A 22,200-nucleotide genomic window follows, 5' to 3' on the forward strand; every position below is an offset into this window, starting at 1 on the left:
GGTGCCACGCATGGGCGTATGGCAAACCTAAGCGTACGCGTGGCTCTGCACGCGATGCAAATTCAACGACGGAGCGACCGCAACTTGCTCGATTGATTTGATACGTTGTTAGACTAATTTTATCGAGAGACGTTAATACACGGGCGTAAAAATCGCTCGTCTCTTGGCAAATCGCGCGCGTTACGGCGAAATTGCATTAAGCGTTATCGCGACAAATGGGGTTAATTCGTTTTAAGGCCGCTCTTTAAAGTTACTGCTTGTCGCGGCATTTAACGTCCCGACTGACCGTATCTTCTCATCAATAAGAACAACTATTAACAAATTTATCGTTACGTTATACCTTAATCTGTAGTCTATACTGGGAGATAATTTGTACGGGGAAATATTAATTCTTTTTTGTTAAAATTACAAATTTGAATAGGACATTGTAGAGGCCAAAGTAAGACGGAAATCAAGAAAATCAATTAGTTGATTGAGGCTTCGTTAACAAATTATTAAAAAATTAAATTAAAATATTTCAAATCGCCCGGAAAAATTATTTCCGGTTGCAGGGAGTAATTACAATCATTTTTTGTGAATAGACATTTCCCCGAAATGCTAATCAGTTTCGAGAAAAAAATTCGAGTAGGTGGACAAATTTTTGGGTGAAATTAAAAAATTTCAAATCGTTCTAAAAAAATTATTTTTATATGCAGGTGTTAATTACAATAATTTTTGCTCAATACACATAACCCCGAAATCCTACTCACTTTCGAGAAAAAAGTTCATTACTGAAAATATAATGTCTGACCATAACTGTCTGGTTACACTGAAGAAAAAAAATCTCAGATCGTTCTAAAAAAATTATTTTTGTTTGTGGGGATCAATTACAATCGTTTTTTGTAAAAACACATACCCCCTCGAAATCCTACGTACTTTCGAGAAAAAAATTCTATACCGAAAATATACTGTGTGGCCGGAAATGTTTCTATAACTTTTTAACGAAGCCTCAATCAACAAATTAGTATCCTTGACTTTCCTCTTATTTTGGCCTCTAGAATCTCGCGTTAAAATTTTTCCCAGGAGTGACTGAACATCGTGTATATTTAAAAATATCAATTTTCTAATGCTTCGAGACCAGATAATAAAACTTTCAATTCAGTGCCTGGAAATTAACGTTATATATTGTACAAAAGAATTTTGGTACAGAACAGAAGCAAAGAGACTAAGAAGTATCTTGAAATTTAGTATTTTCTATTAATTTCTTTAAAAAATAAAATTTGCACTCAGAGCCCCTCCACAATTTATTTTAATTTTGACGATGTTGAAATAAATTTTTATTTAGTGGAGCACTAGTTCTGAAAACATTGATGAATTTTTAAAAGCTACTCTGTGAATTAGGTCAAAAACCGCTGTGTTACATATTCCATTAAAATCGTTTATTTTCTCTTGAACGTACATTATGATTATCTGGTTAATATTTTACACGATCGATCTTAAATGTTTCGTTAAATACATTTCTTATTAGTCTTTTATATTTTCTTACTAGTTCTGGTAGCTACGAAAATACATCTGTATTGGATATTATTACGAGAATATAGACGGAAGTTCGTACGAAATTTCGGGGATAATTAGCAGAATATTGACACGCGAACTTAAAATTTCGCCAGTGGTTGCATTAATTCCTGGAGATATCTTGTTTTGATTTATCTCGGCTGGAAACTGGTGCAAATATTAACTTCGTAATTGTTTCAGCTTGACTAGTATACCCTCCGAATATTATTCAAGCGTGATATTCGCAGAGCTTGAGATATTACGTACACTCCTCTCAGCGTGAAGTTATTAGCCACTTTTTATTTTCGCGAGCTTTCTCAAAGATCTATAAACATCAAGAAATGATAAAAAGTTTTGAAAACATCTGAATAGTATCGTTTAATGTAGGTTTAATTGATTTTACTAGTTGAAGCATTATCGAGAACACTTCTAAATCAATCTAGAATTGTAATAAGAAATATCGTGCTCTTGATAGTAGATTTGTCAAGAGTCACAGGATGAAATAATTCTCCCACTTCGCTTAGAAATACGTAATATAAAATATTTCTTACTCCTGTCATCGAATAACAATACCTCTGCAATTGTATTGTTTAAACCGTCTCTCTGAAATGTATTTCACTTTGTCAGATCGTTACCAGAAGTAAATAATCCGCCAGGTGTTGGCGAAACGATGGAAGTTTCGTAATTATCAACTTGAGACGAAAGTTCTGCTCGTTGGCGTCTTAATTTTATCAGTAACAAGTGTAATGAAACACAATTAATCAGTGATATAACTTCCTAGTTTGTATGTTGTTGCTTATCAGTTTGCAGAAGCACTTCGATTCTGTATGTGCCAAGATCAGGTGGTTCTGTGAATTATCGCGGCGACAAGAGGTTTCACTCTGACGTAATAATTACAACGTTAGAATCTTTTTCAATATTATTTTAAGCTTTATCAGTTGGAGCACTGGAATTCCTCCGCGTGAAAATCTTGTTAAATCAAAATAAACTATAGTTCAGTTTCAAGTTAAGTCAGTGGTTTGGAAAAATTAAATCTCTTCAAGTAGCTGAAATAATTCTAGACCTACTAATGTAATTGGAATTTAGATATTTTGTCCAGCACTGCGCTATTTTGGTTTGATAAAACGAAACACGATTCGAATTTCAAATCGAAAGATTCGTGTTATCTGTCGGGGAAATTAAATGGTCCCAAAACATCGTAATGTTATTATCATATTAAACGATAAGGAAATCGTCGTTGTTATCTGATAAAAATGCCTTGACCAAGAAAGGTGCAGTCATAACATTCGAAAGCTATTTCTCTTGTCAACAACCAGTTTACGAGGTTTTCGAAACGATTTTAAAAACAAATTTCACGCCGCGTTACTCCATCGATCGACGCCATAAAACGCAACGGTGTGTGTGTATAAATTAAATACGTTTGTTTGTGGACAATTTGAATTGTCGTGCAAAAATAATAAAAAACAGGAACAGCGGTTTTGCCCGAGCGTAAAGTCGTAATTTGATTTTTTCCTTTGTAGAAAACTGAATTAAAATATATTTACGATCCTGAAAAATTCAGTACTAGACATTTTGTAGTAACAAATTGTTCGAAGACACTGGTATAATGCTGATAAAACGTAAATGATGTAATTCCTGCGTGCAATAGAATTCCGACACGAGAGTTTCTCCTATGGAAATTCAAATTCGTGTCATTGAACTTGTAAATTCGTTTGGAATTATAATCGTGCGCGACAGTTACTTCGAGTATAATTTTTTGATAGGTAAAGAGTTGTATTGGTTCATAATTTTGTAAGAAAAATTTCTTCGAGTGATTTGTAAAATTATAGACTGAACTCACGCAGTTATTTCTCGGAAGAAATAACATAAGAGTAAAATATTTGCAGTGAAATGGAACGCGGATACAATATTTTCCGTTTCGAAAACTCGAAACACGCTCATAACTCTGGTTTAGAAATTGTTTCGTGGAGGTTTATTTTTAGACAAGTTATTTTATAAAGGTCTTCCTCGTTTAAAGAATTGAATCGATTCATATTTGTTCTTTATAAATAAGAAATCGATGGAATATCAAAAAATTATGTAGAGTATTTTTGGTCTGTTCGTCATTCGAAAATTTGCCCATCTCTGGTGCCGTGTATTCATTGTTCTCTAAAGAGCATGACAAGAATGATTGACGTTTTGTCGGAGTATTGCTGGCGGAATTGTCAATAAGGCTGACTCAGCAAACATTGCCTTATTGTTAGACACGACTAGTTGTTCGAATAGTATTCTGGCTCGGTGTACTTAAAAGAGGCTAAGCGACGAAGAAAAATTACCTCCGAATCGCCAAGATTTCAATTAACGATGAAAAACCAGAGGAAAGAAATTTCAAATATAAATTTGCTCTTAAAATTCCTAAGGATTTATTTATATTTATTGGTTCCTCAAAAGTACTCAACCAAAATGATTTCGTACAAGATATTGCTATTTCTCGAAAAATTCAGATCAAATATGGATTCATAACTTTACAATGATTGTCATCGTAGTAGAGGAAAACACAAAATTGAAAACTCAATTAAAAAGACAAAGAAACAGTTTTTTAAAGGAAATTAATTCATACAGGTTGTTCGGCCACCCCTAGGAAAAATTTTAATAAGAGATTCTAGAGGCCAAAATAAGACGAAAATCAAGAATACTAATTTGTTGATGGAGGTTTCGTTAAAAAGTTATTAACGTTTAAAGTTCCGCCCGTACTGAATTTTTTTCTAGAAAATGGGTAGGATTTCGGGGGTAGGTCTATTCGCTAAAAATTATTGTAATTGACCCCCGCAGCCGAAAATAATTTTTCCAGAACGATTGGGAATTTTTTGATTTTGTCGAAAAATTTCATATCTTCTTGAATTTTTTTCTCGAAAGTGGATAGGAATTCGAGGGTATGTCTAATGGCCAAAAATGATTGTAATTGACTCCCGCAACCCAAAATAATTTTTTCAGAACGGTTAGAAATTATTTTTCTCAGTCTATCCAGACAGTTATGATCAGACATTATATTTTCAGTAACGAATTTTTTTTCTCGAAAGTGAGTAGGATTTCGAGGGTATGTCTATTCACCAAAAATTACTGTAATTGACCTCCGCAACTGAAAATAATTTTTCCGGGACAATTTGAAATTTTTTTTTTCGTCGAAAAATTTAGGCACCCTGTCGATTTTTCTTAAAAATTCGTTTTTGATTCTTAATAAATTTGTTTGACGTCCTATGGAAATATTGTCTAATACTTTTTTGTAGGTATCTATGAGCTATGGTCGTTTGAAAATTGGACCATTTTTATGGAGTTTTTCTAATTGTACGAAGTTAAGAATCAACTTCTCGAATATTTTTGGAATTTCTACATATTCTACACTAAATTACACGTCGTTTGCTTTTTGAAGCATTAAAATCGTCCAATCCGTTCGGAAGTTATGACATTTTAAAGATTCGCATGAAATTTCAAGGCAATATTTAGGCACCTAATTAGATTTTCGTTAAGGAATTTTTTTTCGAAATTGCGTAGGTTTTCGGAGGTATGTGTAATGATAAAAAATGATTGTAATTGACCCCCGCAACTGAAAATAATTTTTTTTGAACGATTTGAAAAACTTTTTTTTCGCCAAAAAATTTCAGCACTTACCCGTTTTTTTTCTCGAAAGTAGATAGGATTTCGGATGTATGTGTATTCACCAAAAATGATTGTAATGGGCCCCCGTAACCGAAAATAATTTTTTTAGAACGATTCGATAAATTTTTTTTCGCCAAAGATTTCAGCACCTAACCGATTTTTTTTCTCGAAAGTGGATAGAATTTCGGAGGTATGTGTATTCACCAAAAATGATTGTAATTGACCTCCGCAACCGAAAATAATTTTTCCAGAACGATTTGAAATTTTTGAATTTAATTGTTAATAACTTTTTAACGAAGCCACCATCAACAAATTGGTATTCTTGATTTTGGTCTTATTTTGGCCTCTAGAATCCCTCATTCAAATTTTTCTCAGGTTTGACCGAACACCCTGTATAACGTGAGCTAAAACAAAAATAAAAAATGGTGCAATGGTAAAGTAGATCGTGCTTATTTGTTCGATAAGAATTAGAAATCTTTCAACGCGTCACGTGTTTGCGTTCAACGTGACGCGTTTCGTCCGTAGACGTTACGTTCCAGAGATTAGTTTCGCAGACAACCATAGCCGGGAAAGCAGATTATGCGCCGCGAATGCAAAGTTTGCCACTTGATATGCATTTTTGTGCGTCCCGAGACCGCGTAAAGAAAATCGGCATGTTAATTTCGACGTTTTCGCGAGCCGTTTTATAACGAAACGCTATTAACAGCAACGTTATCGAAAGAGCAGGATGTATTTCGAGAAAAAAAAAAAGAACGAATTACGCGTTTCTAGCGCCTCGAACGGTTCGTCGCATACGACGATGCTCGGTAATTATGCGAACGATAGCGAATTTAAACTTCGCCACGGTCGAGTACTTATTTCTATAATTAACCGTATTGTTCCCGAAATATGAATGCACATTCTGGACGCACGCGCGGTGGAACAACACGCGGCAAAATGTATTCAGAGTTTATTCAAAGTTCGTTAATTGGTACGCGCGTAGCGATTGATAAATTGTCGCTTGGTTTCTCGAAACGTATATGTCGCTCGTTAAAAATTCCAAACGTGGCTCGATTTGTTATTCCAAGCGTGTTTGGTTGAAAACGTGCATCGTGATATCGTACGCAATCGTTGGAAACGTGGGCAATTAATAGAGATGAAACATATTTTTACAATTTAGAAATCATAGATATTGGGCGCATTTGGAGATACAACTTTGTGTATTTCAATTTGATTAATGTTTTGCAAATATACACGCAATCGAATTGTTGTGGTACGTTTACAATTTTAATATTTGCTTTAAAAATGACGGTGGACTTTCTATCGACGAACATCGAATGCAGCCTTTGTTTGGTCGACGATTGCATTTTACTTAAATAGCAACCATGCTTTGGGATTCATTATTCGTGTCGATTGTATTCAATTTTGGTTCTCGGGAAGTGCTTTCCTATCGTCAGTATTATTTTTACCATGATTCAGAATATGGTGATCGACCGATGGATCAGGATTGTAAATGCGTTTATTGGAACTAAACATCGGTGAATAAAAAATTGACGATATTTGAAAACGGAGGTGCTTGGGAATATTTAATTATCGTTGTTTAACGCTCCTTGGACAGCAATTGGGCGTGCAAAAACGTATACGAACGGCCTCGTTTCTACGCCACATTTAATAAAACTGGTACGTTTCACAGTGACGAGTCGCGAAACTTACACGAACATTTAGGCCAGTCGGGATTTCATGTTCGACGAACACATGCACGTCGATGTGGTTTCGGCCAAGAAGTCGTCGAAGACTATTCGTGTCCATGGAAAAAACGTCTCCGATTGCGTAAAATCCGCTCGTTCCTCAACTTCACACTCCCGGATACGTAATTAAGTTAAGCAGATCCAATTAACATTTCGCGGGGAACGTGCCACGCGTCAACACGTAAATCGATGACCTTTTCTGAGCGAGCAAGTTACGATATGCTGATTTAATAATTTCTCGCGGGAACGTGTCGCATTGTACAAGCTGACTCGAACGGTGTACAACGATCGAGAATTTGAAAATTGAGAAGCAAATTTATTGGGAATGCAGGAGGACATAATTATGAAAATATAAAATGATATTACTGAAGCTTCAAAAAACAGTTTAATTACATAGCTTGGTTGTAAACTTAAACTATTATTTTTTTTAAATTTTATGTAGATATTGATAGCAACGTGTGGTATTATTTTTGTATTCGTTTAACGAGTCGGTGATTCGAAAGTTTTCTCATCCCTGCATACTGTTATTTATTGTTGCGTGGCGCGGAGTAATAAATAATAGTACGTAAATTGTTTAAACGCAAATAGATGTTGAGAATGTCTGCCAAAACTTGCGCAATCCTTTATCAGATACTTGCATTCGTTGGATTTCTTGTAACCTACATTTCAGAAATATACAATCAGATTTCTACCCGGGTGGAAGCACGTAAAATGTAGCTGGTATTTATAACCGTCCTACGTTCGACTATATTTTTTAAATTTGCATCCAAAACGCCTCCCATATCGGCTGCATTCATTTTTCATTTCGTTGCATTCTTCCACCCAACGATACGGTTTCGACTTAATCGCGAGATTGTAAAATCTACGTGGAGATGGATTTTATATTCCCGAGGATTTAGAACTTTTATCTTTTAATATCCTTAAATCAATTTTTGTAAACACAAAGAGAAACAACGAATAATTATTTGACGAAATTTCTTAACGTTCTTAATGATTCAACCTCGGAGTAAATCACTTTTAAAATATGAAATTTTACATACAAAATATACTTACGATACTTGCAAAAAAGTATTAAACAACATTTCCGTACAGCATCAAACAAATTTACTAAAAATCAAAAACAAATTTTTAAGAAGAATTGACAAGTAGGTGCAGAAAGTTTCGATAAAAAAAAAATTTCAAATCGTTGTGAAAAAATTATTTTTAGTCGCAGGGATAAATTTCAATCATTTTTGGTGAATCGGAATATCCTCGAATTCCGACGCACTTTCAAGAAAAAAATTCATTACCGAAAATCTAATTAGGTGCCTAAATGTTGCCTTGAAATTTCATGCGAATCTTTAAAATGTTATAACTTCTGAACGGATTGGACGATTTTAATGTTTCAAAAAGCAAACGACGCGTATTTTAGTGTAGAATATGTAGAAGTCACAAAAATATTCGAAAAGTTGATGCTTAACCTCGTAAAATTAGAAAAACCCCATCAAAATGGTCCAATTTTCAAATGACCATAACTCCTACAATAGTGAATATATTTCAATGAAACTTTTTTCTGAAGTAGATCTCATAGATACCTACAAAAAAGTATTAGACAATATTTCCATAGCTCGTCAAACAAATTTATTAAAAATGAAAAATGAATTTTTAAGAAAAATTGACAGGTGTCTTAATTTTTCGACGAAAAAAAAAATTTCAAATCGTCCCGGAAAAATTATTTTCAGTTGCGGAAGTTAATTACAATCATTTTTGGTGAGTACACATACCTCCGAAATCCTTCGTACTTTCGAGAAAAAAATTCAGGAAAGTAGACAAATTCTTCGACAAAATTAAAAAATTTCAAATCGTCCCGGAAAAATTATTTTCAGTTGCGAGGGTCAATTACAGTAGTTTTTGATGAATAGACATATCCTCGAAATCCTACTCACTTTCGAGAAAAAAATTCATTACTGAAAATATAATGTCTGACCATAACTGTTTAGATACCCTGAGAAAATAAACTTTCAAATCGTTCTGAAAAAATTATATTCGGTTGCAGGGGTAAATTACAATCATTTTCGGTCAATAGACATACCCTCGAAATTCTACGCACTTTTGAGAAAAAAATTCGAATAGATGGAGAAATTTTTCGGCAAAATTGAAAAATTTCAAATGATTCTGAAAAAAGTAATTTTTGGTGAATATACATAAACTTCTGAAATCCTACGCGCTTTCGAGAAGAAAATTCTTAATCAAAAATGTAATGTGTGACAAGAAATGTTTCTGTAATTTCATCTTCTGCCTCACTTTGTGACACGAAAACGATAATGGAGTGCTAGAGCCCCCAAAAAATGGACAAAAAATATACATTGCATGTGAGATCTACTTGTACACCTCGTCTGTGATTATATTCTTCGTTTTTATCACTTCATATGTATAGTCCGACCCAGTCCCGAGTGTGCCGGATAATCGGGATTTTTCTATAAATGAATTCAATTTATTATTATGGATCGTTGGACAATTGTTGTGAAACGCGTCAAAATTGTAATTTGTAAACCAATAATATGCATAGTATCCTCTTAAATAAATGTTTATGAATGAATTTTCGAATAACATAACGTCACGCGATTGATGGATGTCACAGGTCAATATCGATTAGAATTTTAGTTTAAGTGCTATGAATTATGTTCCGTTGCACGTAATAGCGTCTCGATCTCGAATGCAGTGTCATCGATGCGCCGCGCGCGCCGCAACTTTGTGGCCCTGGTCGCGTTGCAGCCGTACTCACCGTCGCGTGATTAATCTGCAACCGTGACGCTCGAACAACGGGAAAACTCGATTTTTTTTTCACGTCCTCGTGGCTCTTCACGGCTGTTTCTGATCGCGTAAAGCGCCCGGAGGTGGCTCATTGTTCCTGAAAGCGTGCCATCCAATGCTGTATACGTATTAGTGTGCGTGGTTGCGATCGATGCCACTCTGCTTAACACGGTGGTCACTGGTGACCGACACTCTCGCATCCGCCTCGATCACTTCTACCATTTTTATTCTTTTAATTCTCTGCTCGATCGACATTTCAAATCTTTTCTAAGAATATTCTAATCTATACAATCCTGACCTCATCTATTACTTTATTTTCGACCGAAGAAAATTTCTCCAATTATTTCTTTCAGAGTCTTCTTCGTTTACACTATCTATCGATGTAAGGTTTTGACTCGAACCTTGTTTCGAGTAGATTGAAAATTAAGCAGAGATCAGTTCGAGTAAAATAGTTTTTGCATTAAATAATATTTCACGCGCGATGGTGATCAAAAATTTAATCGATCGAAGTAACGCGTCGAATAAAATATTGTCGCCGAACTTTTTCCTATACCCGGAGACTTGCATTCAAGTACGGGACGTATTAAACGATTAACGTATTCTCATTGTGGTTGAGATTCCGACAGGTGCATGGTTAACCTCGCTACATATAATAAAGTCGGATAAAATTGTATTTTATTTAGGTCAAGGTTTGTCGTACGGTTCATCAAGGCTGACGCTCTTCGAAGTGTGTTTCCACTGCGGGTTCCTAAGATAGTAATGAATTAATTCCGGGTTAATTAACTCGTTTTCGCCTCGTGGATCCGGCGATGGTGTCCCCCGTGATTAATACACGTATAGACGCGTTAGCCAACCGCGTTATTAACCGCGAAGCGTTATTTGCGCGCGTGAATACCGCCAGGCGTTCGAGTAATCCAATATTGGAACGCTCGAATTCGGGTGCCAATCACCGTGAAACTCGCGAATGAAATTAATATGTACGCTTTGATGTGTTTATGCAAAACGATTCGTTCCATCTGTAAAAGTTTACGTTCACGTGATAGTAATTTTATTACCAATTCCGTTTTGACTTACCAGTTTGGCACGTTTCTATTTCAGACACGATAATGTTAAATTTAATAAAAATATTGGAGTATTTTCAGTATAAGTGAAGAATGGCATAAAAAAAAAAATTAAGATTGTATTATATTCATTAGATCTGTTCGTTAGTTAAAATTGTAAGCATCGAAGAAAAATAATGGAAGAAGCCACGATAATATTAAAATCTGTCATATTTATGTTATACATTATCTTCGTCAATATTTATAATTTTACAGAATAATAATGCTATAGCTAAAGTCAGTTTGCAACAACCATAAATAAGACCTACGAGCAACCAGTGAAATGAAATTGAAATAACAAAAATTTCCGCGACGGATAAAATGAAAAAGACACCGGAAAACGGGTTCTGAAAGTGATCTTGAGACGAACCTGATTTTCTGGTACAATTTACGACGGATTCGAGGTATCGAAATTTCGTTCCTCGAGACTCCTCCCGAGGAATTCGCCACAAAATGGAGGCAAAGTTTGAATTTCCACGGAAATGGACGATAGAATCTTTCGTTTGTAAATGTTTTGTGCGATAATCGTGTGATAAAATGGTTGCATCAGAGACGAAGTGGAGTAACGTTATCGATAGAATTTCAATTCGAATTCCAAAGCGGCGAGATCGACTCCGCGTAGGAGCGTCCGGAATAACTTTAGAACACTCTAAGCCTTTGGCGATCATCGTGCGTGCTATCAGGGAATTCATAGAACACGCTAATGGGTTGGATATGTTTCGATAGAAGAAACTTGCGCAAGTTCCCGTCGTAGAACGCTGGGCAAACGCTTTCGAGGCTATGAATCGTCTTCAGGGTTCTTGAAGCTCGACGCCGAAGTGGGTCGACGAGTTACTTGTATCGTTCGTTTCGAAATGCTTCCTTTTTTCCACAGAATTCTCCCCCAGGCCTTAAGGACTTCGTTGAAATCGGGGAAAAATTCGCTGCTCAATTTAACATTGTTCGAGATAAATATTATTTAAAAACAACGATCATTGTGGCGCTTTTTAATACAAAAGATTTTGCTCCTCTGTTAGGAGTTTATATCTCGGTTTGTATCGATCGTATTAAAAATTTGTATGGGACAAGAAAGTTTGCACATTTAATTTGCAAAAAGTTTCGTTATGTGTATTTTCTTTGTAAAAGCGATGGCGAGCGAGATATTTTACATTTTATCCTTGACGTATTCGTAGCTCTCCTGTAGTTTATGTTGTATCTATTAACTTGTATCATATTTTAATTTTGTAATATCTTATAATTTAAATTTCAATCGTTTTCCTGTAACAAACAAAGCTTTGTTTATACAGATCGCGTACAGGTAACAAAATTATGCATGTAACGATCAGTCTGTGTGCAGCGAAACTGATCGTCGAAGCCTTTGAAAATAGACTATTTGCAAATACGATTATCAGTCCGGGAGAAATGATTTCGAAGCCACCAGCGAGCTGAAATAGTATTACTATAAAAATTACTTTGTCCCGTAACTTCGTTTTTAGACAAATTTCCCGCGAAATTTAAAAAGCGATACTCCTAGGTCTACCATAAATTGCGCCGGGAAATCAGGTTTGCTTTCAGTTTACTTCCAGAACCCGTTTTTCACGTATCTTTCGTATTTTCACCTTCCGCCCGCGTTTCCAGCACTATTAAACTCGGTTAATTGCGTGCTACGGTTAATTCCATCATAAATTACATAAAACCGATTTTCTAAATAACATCGTCGTGTTTTTTTAAATATTTTCGTAGAAGTCTACGAATCTATTCGTTTTGTGGACCAGTTTTCGTAAAACTATATATACATATGTAATGTGAATTTTATATTGAAGTTTGTAAAACAATACAATAGTCAAACTTTTTCTGTAAATAACATCTTTTTCCAATACGAATCTTTAAATTTCTAATTTAATGGAATAGAAGAAAAATTCAGTTTAATATATTTAATATATAATATTTTAACATTAAAAAATCTCTTGTGAAACGCTTATTAATAAATTCTAAAAACATAACAATTTTCGTTTTAATGTTATCTGACTCAGAACGCTTCCTTTTAGTCAAACTTACTTTGTAAATAAGATGTTTTTCCAATACGAATCTTTAAATTTCTAATTTAATGGGACAGAATAAAGAATGAGATATAAATAATTAAAAAATCTTCCATGAAAGGCTGACTAATAAATTTTAAAATATAACAATTCTTGTTTTAATGTTATCCGAATCAGAACGTTTGCTTCTAGTCAAACTTGCTTTGCAAATAAAATGTTTTTTCAATACGAACCTTTGGATTTTTAATTTAATGGGACAGAATAATGATTCAGATATAATATTTTACAATTAAAAAATCTTGCATGAATCGCTGACAAATAAATTCTAAAAATATAACAATTTTCGTTTTAATATTACTTGATTCAGGACACTTGCTCCTAGTCAAACTTGCTTTGCAAATAAAATGTTTTTTCAATACGAACCTTTGAATTTTTAATTTAATGGGACAAAATAATGATTCAGATATAGTATTTTACAACTAAAAAATCTTGCATGAATCGCTGACTAATAAATTCTAAAAATATAACAATTTTCGTTTTAATATTACTTGATTCAGGACACTTGCTCCTAGTCAAACTTGCTTTGCAAATAAAATGTTTTTTCAATACGAACCTTTGAATTTTTAATTTAATGGGACAAAATAATGATTCAGATATAGTATTTTACAACTAAAAAATCTTGCATGAATCACTGACTAATAAATTCTAAAAATATAACAATTTTCGTTTTAATATTACTTGATTCAGGACACTTGCTCCTAGTCAAACTTGCTTTGTAAATAGAATGTTTTTTCAATATGAACGTTTGGATTTTTACCTTATTGGGACAGAATGTTATGTGAAAGTTGAGTGAATTTTCTAATATTATCCGAATCAGAACGTTTACTCATCCTCGTAATTAAAAAATATAAACGTTGCTCTGTTGTTTCCCCCCAGAAAAGTATTTCCTTTTATCCATATATACTAAATACCGTAGCATAAATTACGCACGAATCGGAAACGCCAACCTGTTTTCCTACATTTTCCAAGCTCAACGGACACCGGAGTGCCTTGCACATTCCCCCGGATTATGTCAAACGCAGCGAGTGCACGATCGGATGCATCAGCCCCCGTGCATTCAACGCGAGTCCGCCGAGAAACGCTGAAATCGCGCCAGGCGAGTTTCATGTACATTCTTTTTCCCTTCCCAACGCCCGGTTTTCCTCCGCGGCCCACTTTTTTTTTTTCCACCCCGCTGTCACGGGACGCGTCGATGAGCCGTCACCGGGATGTAAGGGCGTTTATTATCGACGAGGAAAATCATTGTTTTCGATGTCGGCGCGTCGCGACGCTCCGAGCAATTCGAAGTAGGCCAAGTTAAAGGAGATACCGTCGGCCAAAGTTGTCGAGAACGCACCTACGAGCCAAGTTTCCACGCGTACCATCGATGCATTTTGCGATCGAACGATCGTTCATTCGTTGTTCCTTTTTCTGTTGCAGAGTTGCCAGCCGAGGAGGGTAAGTACTTTCACCCAGGGGGATTCACTTTTCTCTGTACGATCGACACGGTAAGCCGTTCCCGCAACAGATTGGCGCAGATGTTTGCATTGAGTCAGAGATTTTGTCGGTGAATACCGGTAAATTAAATGATACCTACACTCGATATTATCGGTAATGCAAAAATGAATTACAGATAATATCTGGATCTCGCGTGAATTGATTTCCACGTCAACGATTAACTGTTACGTGAATATCGTGTTAATTCGCCAGATAACTCGATTAATCGTCGAAAGCATATTGGTGACTAATGCTATGTTAAAATTTTCTGTGGAACGATTTTAATCGTATAGAATTATTTTAAAAAATCTACTTGTTTCGTACATTATGGTGATTCGGTATAAATGAAAAGAAGCTTGTTATCAAGTGTTGCCTATTTATTCATCAATCGAGATATCTAAGAGTTTATGTTTGTTTAAATTAAAAGTAAAACTAGTTAAGGGTCGTGGCACGTTGGGTACACTGGCTCCCATTCGATCCCAAAGTGCAGCTTCATTGGGCCGCGTGCAGTGCAGGATGGGTTACCGCTTGGGGGAAAAAAAAACACAATATTAATTGGATTTTCTTTACTGTTTGTATTATTAATACTTCTCTATCGGGTTTGTAATTAGGTATTACTACTTGCCCGTTAATATTAAAAAAAAACAAAAAAGAGCTACTTTAGATAATTAATAAGTATCTACCCTTAATAATATGAATTATGTACCTACAGAAATAATGTTGCAAAGATTACAATATTAAATTAATTTCGATTGAATTCTGTTTATCTAAAAGGTTAATTGTAATTTATAATTTGACACTACCTTGTCCTGTTAATATTTAAAAACAGAACTACTTCGTAAATAGAAGTTAACATAGAGTATATTAAACAAAATTTGATAAAGATAAATGAAAAAAATTCATATAAGAGAGGTTTATCTTCATTTATAGTGAATCACCATTGCAATGTACGAATACGAGTGGGGGGTAACTGATTAATAATAATCGAACAACAACAAAAAATACCGTTATCTGGAAAACAATAAAGAAATGCTTGTGTTCGAGAACAGGAATTCTCGTTACCGGTTCTCCAGTTGAATATTTCTATTCGTGTCGAGCATTCGAACGATCGTACGAAACAAAGGTAAGTTCTAATAATGAATATAAAGACAATAATGTTGACAATAACTATAGTTTCACCGACAAACGCGCCACCTTCAGACTTTCTAACAATAAAGAAATACTTTATTTCGTGACAGGAAAACTGTGACATAATAAATTCAACGTATACGCGAGAACATGAAAGGAAATAGAACTAAAGCTTGTATATCAATATTTAAAGACAATTCAACCGACTGACGTGGAATCGAAAATAGCGCACATATTCGACTACAGGTGTGATCTATGCAAAGATCAAATCCAGATTAATTACTAGATTAACAGTATTGGATATCTTTTCTTTTTAAATTCTATTCCAACGAAACGTTAAAAATTTTCATTTCTTTAAATTCTTTAATAATAGATTTTCAAAAATATACCACGTAATACGTGAAAACTAATAAAATTGATTTTTAAAAATAATATTATATCGTTAGTAATAGTAGAAAAAGACAGTAATTTTGGAATTTCTATTCTGTGTATTTGTTGGCTAAGTTTCAACCCTTTGGTTTAAATTATTTTCGGTCTCTTGGTCTCCCTAGTGCATATAGCATTTGAACACTTCAACAACCAGTATCGTATACAGAGTATTCCAAAAAGGTGCAGGATTTACAGAGCACACGATATTCACTGAACCGAGTGAACAATGTTTAGTCAACATAGCTGGAAAAAAGAGAACCTCGTTAAAAGCTGGAATCCGTTTTCGATTTTGATAGTGCAACACATGTATAAACAAATGATCATCGTGCCATACTTTCGTATCTACGAAAAGAGAACCATAAGATTACATACTTATGCATTTCTTGGTTCATTCGAAACGCTTTACAACAAGAGAAATTTATACTATAATGATTAACTACGAATTCATTCCTATAAATACAACAGAAATAGCTTTAATTTAACATACCTAAATTAGAGTTATCTTTAGGTATTAAAGAAAAATATAAAGAGAGATCTATATGGTATATTGAACGACAAAAAATATACAAGGTGCTCGGCTACTTCTGGGAAAAATTTTAATGGGAGATTCTAGAGGCCAAAATAAAACGAAAATGAAGAATACCAATTATTTGATGGAGGCTTCGTTAAAAAGTTATTAACGTTTGAAGTTCCGCCTGTAGAACGGGAATCTGCGAACAGCTGCGTACGCGTGATAGTGGTTCTCACCCAGCATGAGAAACTCTACTTACTGACTCATCGACAGCCTTACAGCTTTGTGAGTGAGAACCACTATCGCGCGAACGCAGCTATTCGCAGATTGCCGTTCTACAGGCGGGACTTTAAACGTTAATAACTTTTTAACGAAGCCTCCATCAAAAAATTGGGATTCTTGATTTTCGTCTTATTTTAGTCAGTAGAATCTCCCATTAAAATTTTTTCCAGAGGTGGTCGAACACACTGTATATTAATCCTGTTTTGAATTGAATTTCAATTTTTTTAAATTTCAAAGGTGTGTGATAATTTCAAAGGTCTGCTTAACGAAAAAATGATTAATTTTAAGAAATCAAGAATAGTCGAGTAATCGGGATAGAAGTGGAAATTTTAAAATACCTGGACGCCCAGATGTTACGAAATCGGTTTGGCAGTGAACGCGTTAACGTGGTCTCTGGTTACTTAATTGTTTGTCAGACCCACGATGACACAAATAATGGACGGTTGAACGTGTAATGCCAGATCTCTGGCAGTCATAGGTTCTCCTAAAGGTATCGGATCATGCAAGATCCGAGGCTTCTCCTGTCGCGTTGTTTACATACTTACGTGTAATCCGGGGCACCCTTCAATCCCTTAAAAATAGACGCACTTGTACGTAGTCTGTGGCCCGGATGGCTTTTCAAGACGCCACGATCGACTACTTGGCCGTGTAATTATTTTTAGAGGAAACACCGACACTCGCTACACTTTTCATCGGGTATCATCCGGTTACACTGTTGCAGTCGTCGTTAATCTTCGTTTGGTTTTTCTGCTTTTGCAGGCTTCGAACGATCTTAAAGTCGAAAACGAGGCATCGATTTCTGCCCCGGAAGCATTAGCGACGACATATACGCGAGGATTTGACTCGCGCGGATGAGCTGGGGTTATTAAATACGTCATTCATGTTCCTTTCTGGTCGGAGGAAGATACAGGGCACGCGTAACATTCGTCGAAATAAAAGCAGCATTAACGTAGATTCATTTTCGCGAGAAATAAATTGCTCAAAATCATATTCTCGCGCGTTATCAACGATATAAAGAACAGACATTTATTTAGAATTTTGTTTTTAAAAAGTATCAATTCCGAGGGTTAAAATAAATACTAAAATTATAAAGATTGTTTAATTATTTGTAGAATATAATATTTCCATACATGGCATATAAAAATAATAATATACATATAAAATGGACGATTGCTACTACTGTTTTTAAAAAGTATCAATTCTGAGGGTTAATATAAATGTTGCTAATATTATAAAGATTGTGTAATTCTTTGCAGAATATAATGTTTCATGGCATATAAATATAATAATATACATATAAAATGGATGATTGCTACAACTGAGTTAAAATAAATACAAAAATTATAAAGATTGTGTAATTATTTGTAGAATATAATGTTTCCATACGTGGCATATAAAAATAATAATATACATATAAAATGGACGATTGCTACTACTGTTTTTAAAAAGTATCAATTCTGAGGGTTTATATAAATGTTGCTAATATTATAAAGATTGTGTAATTCTTTGCAGAATATAATGTTTCATGGCATATAAATATAATAATATACATTTAAAATAGATGATTGCTACAACTGGGTTAAAATAAATACTAAAATTATAAAGATTGTTTAATTATTTGTAGAATATAATATTTCCATACATGGCATATAAAAATAATAATATACATATAAAATGGACGATTGCTACTACTGTTTTTAAAAAGTATCAATTCTGAGGGTTAATATAAATGTTGCTAAAATTATAAAGATTGTATAATTCTTTGCAAAATATAATGTTTCATGGCATATAAAAATAATAATATACATATAAAATGGATGATTGCTACAACTGAGTTAAAATAAATACCAAAATTATAAAGATTGTGTAATTATTTGTAGAATATAATGTTTCCATACGTGGCATATAAAAATAATAATATACATATAAAATGGACGATTGCTACTACTGTTTTTAAAAAGTATCAATTCTGAGGGTTTATATAAATGTTGCTAATATTATAAAGATTGTGTAATTCTTTGCAGAATATAATGTTTCATGGCATATAAATATAATAATATACATATAAAATGGATGATTGCTGCTTTGCCTAATATTAACTACCGATTTTGAAGCTTTGGATTATTAAAGACCAATTTAAAAGTGTGGGTAACTTCAACATCAATTAAACAGGCACGTCACAGTGGTTTTGTAAATACTACCGAATATACTTCCTGCCACGGTTGACTCGACTCTGACGTTATCCATTTTCTGTTTATTTCGTCGGGAACTACCTACGTGCAAAACGCTCACCATGAATTTATGAACGCCCTATAAATTTAAAGCTCACGCAGGTTTCAGTTCTGTGTATTAGCAACACTGCTGCACAAGGTATTTTATCGTTGTAAATTTGAAGAATTTTAAATAGAGTCTTAAAAATAAAGACCAGGTCGGCAGTCAAATCATAAATATTTTTCACGGATCATTCTTTGGATACTTTCAATGAGCCATAGACATCTATTCGAAATGACTTTCAACAAATTATTCGATACACTCTATTTAATTCGTGTGCTGTTGAACCATTCCTTTCATCGTGATTTAGCAAACATCCAAAGCAATCTATTCGAATCGATATTGCCTCGACTGCTCCAGTTATATTTATTTATTTATTTCGTCGGATAGTAGTACACTTATACAATGTAACTAATATGGAATGAGAACAAATTAACACTGCGATGTAAATGAAATTTATTTATTCGTTATATTGTAAAGGGAATGTAACTCGTAGATTAACAATTTAAAATTGTGGTTCAAATTAATCGTAAAATCGGTCGACAATTGTGTTTTAATATTTTTTCATTAATATCGTTCCAAACTTTCTGTCAAAATTACAGTAAAGCAGTAACTTATATTTATTAAGTGTATTTAATAGGAAAAGTAGAGAAAAAAAATTCGTGTAAAATTTAATTCTTTCCAAAATTTATTTGAAACCTTGTTTGTAAATATTTACAAATTACAAATATGCAGTCAAATTGTAAGAGCATAATCTACGAACGAAGTTCACAGTTTACAGTAAATCAGTAACTTAAATTTATTAAGAATATTTAATAGGGAAGGCAGAGGAAGAAAATTCGTGTAAAATTTAATCTTCTCCAAAGTTTATTTGAAACCTTTTTTTTAGATATTTACAAATAACAAATATGCAGTTAAATGGTAGAATCTTAATGTACGAAGATAAAGAAAAGTATATGAAGTTTGTCCCTAAACGTTTTATTAGAAACTTACAGGCAAATATTGGACGCGAAAGGTTTAATTATGTTTATCGTATCTGATTTTTGTAACGTTCCTTGTCTTCGGACGATTCATAGTGAAAGGCAATCACAGTAATTGGCTGTCACGTCAGTTATTGTATACACCAGCGTTGTGCGAAGTAGCATGTGAAAACGCCAAGTGTCTGCTCAAACGCCTATAACTTTCTAATGAAATATTTACAAGCATCAGGTAGCTTTCTGTTTCATATTTTCACCTGTATGCTCCTATAGTTTTGGCTGGCGAAAAAAAAATGGAAACACTCTGTGTGTCAGAAGAATAAAAAAAATAATACAGAAAGTATGCCATTTGTATAATACAAATTTTCTTTCGTTGACACGTTGACTATTCTTTTCATAAAAACTATCAAGTGGTGCATACTATATTTAATCAATGTGGAAACATTGTGAGAAACAAAACTCCAGATTCGAAAGGGTTGCAAGCCAACAATTTTTCAAATTATAACAGAGGAATAAAAATTTATAAATATTAAAGTTTATTTATCCTAAACGTTTTAAAGGCGCTATTGTTAATTTGACGAGGTCTCAATAGCGAAATCGTAATCAAAAAATTTCTTAAAAAAAAGTGTTCTCAAAATTTGCTTCGTCACACCTTTGCAACAAGCCGGAAAGCAGCTTCTATTTTGTTTCAGCTTAGAAACTCGCGTCTTAAAATATTCCGAGCAGTAGATATACACGGAATACAGTCGTACGCCAGAAGCGCAAACTTTTCGAGCTCGTAGTTTGACCGGAATTCATTTTTAAACTACGTCGCGTCTCAGACTACGGTTCAACCCCTTCGGTGGCCGGTGTTTACAGGATCGAAACGTTCCTTTCATCGTATTGCACATCCCTCGTGGATCAAGAAACTTGCACAATCGACGGTTTCGGGTTCACGGTGGTCGCATGACGTCAAAGGACCACCCTGGTCGGTCAAAGTGGAGCGCGCGAGGGTCGCGGTGCGGCATCTTCGAAAATGCGATTCCGGAACGCGTTAATATCGAAGCACTTAGGTCGGTACGCGGTACGTTAAGTCGGCAACTGGCGTCGCGGGGGAGGAGAAGCCACTCGCAGATGCCGTCGATGATATATAGAAGGCGTCGCTATCAAAGCAGGCCAGCCTTCGAGCGCGCACCAGCCTCGTTGCATTACCGTTTCACGTGCACCAATATGCAACGGAGACAGAGAGAACTGCAGCCAGTAAACGTGTCAGCCAGGTCTGTTGCACGATCGTCGCGTCGCGCGCCACTCGATTTGCGAGTAATTGCGTCGACATTACGCCCGATGCACTCGAACTATAAGGCGCCGTGTCGCCTTTCGGACCGACCTTCGACGTACAATCGACGCTCTCGCTTTTCAACCCCCCCAAGGAGACTCGTGCATCCCTGTTATCAAGGACGTTTCATCCCTTAAGGAGGGTCTTCCACTCAATTGTGGTTGTTATGCAGTTTATTGTTTGATTATTTTTGGACAGGGAAAAAGTATCTCCATTCGAAAGGTTTTGTTATTTTTTTTTCTGTATTTTAAGTAAACTATATCGTATCAAGATTCTCCAGATATGTTTATTTATCTCAGAAGCCTGCACAGTATTTTTTTCATTCAAAAATATTAAAAATTGTGGTTGTTATGCAGTTTATTGTTTGATTATTTTTGGACAGGGAAAATGTATCTCCATTCGAAAGGTTTTGTTATTTTTTTTTCTGTATTTTAAGTAAACTATATCGTATCAAGATTCTCCAAATATGTTTATTTATCTCAGAAGCATGCACAGTATTTTTTTCATCCAAAAATGTTAAAAATTGTGGTTGTTATGCAGTTTATTGTTTGATTATTTTTGGACAGGGAAAGTATCTCCATTCGAAAGGTTTTGTTATTTTTTTTTCTGTATTTTAAGTAAACTATATCGTATCAAGATTCTCCAGATATGTTTATTTATCTCAGAAGCATGGACAATATTTTTTTCATTCAAAAATATTAAAAATTGTGGTTGTTATGCAGTTTATTGTTTGATTATTTTTGGACAGGGAAAAAGTATCTCCATTCGAAAGGTTTTGTTATTTTTTTTTCTGTATTTTAAGTAAACTATATCGTATCAAGATTCTCCAGATATGTTTATTTATCTCAGAAGCATGGACAATATTTTTTTCATTCAAAAATATTAAAAATTGTGGTTGTTATGCAGTTTATTGTTTGATTATTTTTGGACAGGGAAAAAGTATC

General features: G+C 34.4%; 1 protein-coding gene across 5 annotated transcripts in view; it reads left to right on the top strand.

The window, feature by feature from the left end:
- Positions 1-22,200, top strand: part of LOC122401808 (calcium-transporting ATPase sarcoplasmic/endoplasmic reticulum type) — a 69,609-nt gene that overhangs the window by 26,834 nt on the left and 20,575 nt on the right. For all 5 annotated transcript variants that reach the window (XM_043404171.1, XM_043404175.1, XM_043404174.1 and 2 more), the window contains exon 3: positions 14,287-14,304. In XM_043404171.1, coding sequence (XP_043260106.1) covers positions 14,287-14,304 — 18 coding nt within the window. The remainder of the gene's footprint in view (positions 1-14,286; positions 14,305-22,200) is intronic.

The sequence above is a fragment of the Colletes gigas genome, unplaced genomic scaffold, assembly GCF_013123115.1.
Source record: "Colletes gigas isolate AHSC1104 unplaced genomic scaffold, ASM1312311v1 Colletes_gigas_Sc00028, whole genome shotgun sequence".
NCBI lineage: Eukaryota > Metazoa > Arthropoda > Insecta > Hymenoptera > Colletidae > Colletes > Colletes gigas.